This window comes from Cervus elaphus, chromosome 14 (genome assembly GCF_910594005.1).
Source record: "Cervus elaphus chromosome 14, mCerEla1.1, whole genome shotgun sequence".
Lineage (NCBI taxonomy): Eukaryota > Metazoa > Chordata > Mammalia > Artiodactyla > Cervidae > Cervus > Cervus elaphus.
This window is the reverse complement of record NC_057828.1, coordinates 63,700,345-63,703,997: the sequence shown is the minus strand read 5'-3', so window position 1 is coordinate 63,703,997 and position 3,653 is coordinate 63,700,345. Positions and strand designations below refer to the sequence as shown.

Sequence of the window (3,653 nt, the reverse complement as noted above, 5' to 3'; positions counted from 1 at the left end):
GAGAGATTACTATTACCCTTCAAATACTGAACATTCTGCCTTAGACCCCCCAGAAATGTATCAATAGATGGCTTGGCTGTCAAAGTATTTATTTACCACAACCCACAGCCAAAACACTGATGTCACCATTTGGGTGACAAAAACAAATCAGGCTTTGCTAATTCATCTAACCCTCCTTGGCCTCCAACCTTATCTAGTCTGAAAACAAGCTATTTTCTTTCACTGATGCATTTACTTTCTACAGACATAACTTTTTTTAACATTTCTTAAAGCACTGAAATTTCCATCCGACATCCACTGGAATCCAGAGGCAGACCTGACCAGCTGGCCATGTCAGTCTCAGCAGTTTCCCTCCGGTTTTATTATCAGGAAACTAAAAGTTTTAGTGAAAAACACTTCTGTGGATGGGAAGGGCCTCAGAAGTTTTCACTTAAGCTATTTAATATTAGACACTGTCAGATTGGGCTAAAAATCAAATTGCCTAAATTGACTTTAGAAAAGAGAGTTTTAGTGGCAGGTTTCAAGAAACTGGCAGACCACTGATATTAGTACCTAACAGCGGTCTTCTGATGTGAGAGAGAAAGCTTAAATGTGCCCCTCTCCACTTAATGAAGTCAGCAAACAGTGTTCCCAGTCTGCACAACTGATATTAAGAACTACACCTTCAATTTTCCAGGCGGACCATAGTTGCCCTCCTCCCACTTCCCTCGCAACCCAGACAGGCGATTTACACACAAGGAGGCAGTGAAGTTGCTTCAAAATATTTAATACGTGTTAGACACGTAAAGTTACATTTTTATACAAAAATCAATACAACGAAGGAGAAAATACTGTACAAAAAACTTGTCAGTTCCCCCAACCTTTATACAACAAAGACTGGAGTCACTATCTACAAAACCATAGGGCCTTTTCCACTGAGGGTTTCTGTCTGTAAACTTTGTTTCCTTAAACACTTTTTAAAAGCACTGTGTAGTAGTTCTGATCTAGAGCTTTTAAAAAATAAATCTTTCTCTATAAACTCCATATTTCCAAGCTTGAACTCTTCTGTGAAGTTCATCAAGTTTTGTTTTCCCCCCCGTGAGGAAGACAAGAGCCGCTAACACTCCCTCTCCCCGAGTAATCACAGGGTATAGACGTTTCTTCAGTGACAGAGAAAGGTGGGGAAGGAGAGAAATAATACAAGTCTCTACTCCAGCCTAAATCCCTCTAGTCCGAGGAAATCCTGGTAGGAAACGCCGCTCCTGGCCCCGGTGCGGTTCTAGCTTTCATGTAAGAGGTGTGTGTAAAGTCCCTTCCTCCCCCGAGAGCGAACGGGGAACTCCCCGGCCCCGGCCTTTTTCGCCGCTTCCTCCTCGGCGCTGCCGGCAGAGGAAAGTCCCTGTCTGCCCCAATCTCCTAAACCGCGGGGAAAGGGTGACGCTCTCCAGAGGGACAAAATAGCCTTAATTCAATGAGACAAACTGACATACACAGACACAGACACAAAAGTCCACGATCGCCGTCCTCTTCCAATAAGTCTCCCCTTCCCAAGTCTCCAGAGGAGACCCGAGAGGCTCGGCCCAGGCGGCCGCCAAGCCCAAGGGCAGTCTGTGCCGCCCGGCGGCACCCCCTCACGCTCGGCGCCGACGGCCTTGGGGGCGTCCTCGCCACCGGGAGAGGCCCAGCCCTCACGTCGGGACGCCCGCTGCTCAACTTCCTCTCCGAACGGGGACCCCGGGGGCTCAGAAGGCCACGATGGCAGTGCTCCAAGGGTTAATGTCTCTCAGCACCGGCTTATCGCAGCAGATCTGCCCGGGCTCGGCGTCTTCCGGACCGCTCTCCTCTCCCTCCGCTTCCTCCCGGCCGCCCCCGGGGCTTTTCCGTAAGAGTCCCGAGAAACTGGAACCGAAGATGCTAATGAGGTTAGCCACGTTACCGGTCTCCATCTCCTCCTCCTCCTCCTCCGCGGCCGCCGCCGCCCCGCCCGGCTGTTCCTCTGAGTTCCGGCGGGGTTTCTTGAGCGGGGTCGAGCCGGGCGCCGGGCAGTCCGCCGGGCCGCCGCCCACCCCTGCCGCGCCGCGCTTTCTGGCGCAGACAGGGGGCGACGCGGGGGGCTCAGCCGCGGCGGGGCGCGGCGCGAGGCAGCGGTCCACGCGAGGGGCCGCGCTCAGCTTGTCCTCGTCCCCCGCGGGGCAGCCGCAGGGGCCGCGCGCTGCCTCGGGCCCCTCGGGGAAGACCCCAGAGACTCCGGCGGGACCCCTGGCTCCGACCGCCGTCTCTCGCGGTCCCTCCACGCGGCGCCAGGCAGCTTCCGGCGCCCCCGCCTCTCCACCCTGAAGCGTGTCCCCGGCGGCCGTCACCGTGGCCGCGGGCTCCGCGTCACCCGCCCTTGGCACTTCTGGGACGGCAGGGCGCTCCGGCTGAGGCTCGGGCTCCGGCCAGGCGGCACGGCCGGCCGGCGGAGGCGGCTCCCCCCAGCCCGCGGGTGGCCCGGCCGCCGACTCCTCGGGCTGCTGCGGCGGCGCCGGGGCCCCCGGGTGACCGGCCAGGTAGAGGCCGGGGCACGGGTCGCTCAGGTAGACCTGGCGGGCGCTGCGGAGCACCAGCGAGACCAGGAGGTTCTTGTGCAGTTTGATGCCGCCGCGCTGGACCCGCGAGTTGTAGATCTTGCCCAGGGAGATGCTGACGATGCGGTGAGCCTCCAGTTTGAACTCCATCCTGCCTCCTCCTTCTCAGGGCTGGCGCGGAGGTGAGGGGGTGAGCCCTGGCCCACGTTCCGAAGCTGAGACGGGAATAAGAAGTGTCAACAAGTCCGCCACCGGGGGGTGGACCCTCGGTCTGGGAAGACTCCCGAAGAGAAACGGCTCTGACGACGCGCTCACTAGCCTCCACGCCCTCCCCACTAGAGTAGCACAAGCAGTTTCGCGTCCGGTCGCTAACTGAAGGCAAGCTGGCCGCCCGGCGCCTTATAAAGGCCTCTCGACAGCCAATCGCGAGAGGCCGCCAACCGTTCCGGGACCTTCGGCGCGCCCTCGTGCGCCTCGAGCGACCAATCAGAGACCGAGGAGGGGCGCCAGGTCTATTCGAACGTTAGTCCCGCGGAGAAGGTTCTTAAAGGGGGAGACGCGCGCGACCGCCCGCAGGCGGTTACCCCGAGACAGTGCTGCGAGCGCCGGTGATGCGTAGAACGGGACAGCCACGGTGTTGTTTGTCCTTAAAGGTGCTGGCCTGTGCGCTGCTTCCCGGAACCAGAGCGAACTAAACCATTCGAACTTTCATCCGAGTATGGTGGTGGACTTTGTTCGGCAATAAAGCCTCGATCCTTCCTGGATCAGCTCTCCTCCCATTCCCACCCCGCACCACCGTTTCCAAGGCGACAGACACCTGTAAGCTCCGCGCAACCTAACAGAAATGGAGACGAAGGCAAAACGCGGCACAGGATTCGCCTAGATAACATAATTTTGCTACAAGATATTTAGCAGATATTAATTTTGCATAAGTCCCTTGCCTCCTAAAGTCACATACACTCCAGTACCTGTCAATTTTAACACCGAAGAAAGAAAACGGGGGTTCTAAAAGTTCCAAAGTTTTTGTCTCCTCAGGAAGGTTTTGTGTCTACCTACAAAGTTTTTGGTTCTCTATTCAAGCTAGTATTCATCACTTTGTTCTCTAGT

At 56.4% G+C, this 3,653-nt stretch overlaps 1 protein-coding gene across 1 annotated transcript; it reads right to left on the bottom strand.

Moving 5' to 3' along the window:
* Positions 1-750: 750 nt before the first annotated feature.
* On the bottom strand, positions 751-2,909 carry IER5 (immediate early response 5). The gene has a single exon (XM_043924051.1). It carries the CDS (start codon positions 2,694-2,696, stop codon positions 1,722-1,724), a length of 975 nt encoding a protein of 324 aa, XP_043779986.1. The 5' UTR covers positions 2,697-2,909; the 3' UTR covers positions 751-1,721.
* Positions 2,910-3,653: the final 744 nt, after the last annotated feature.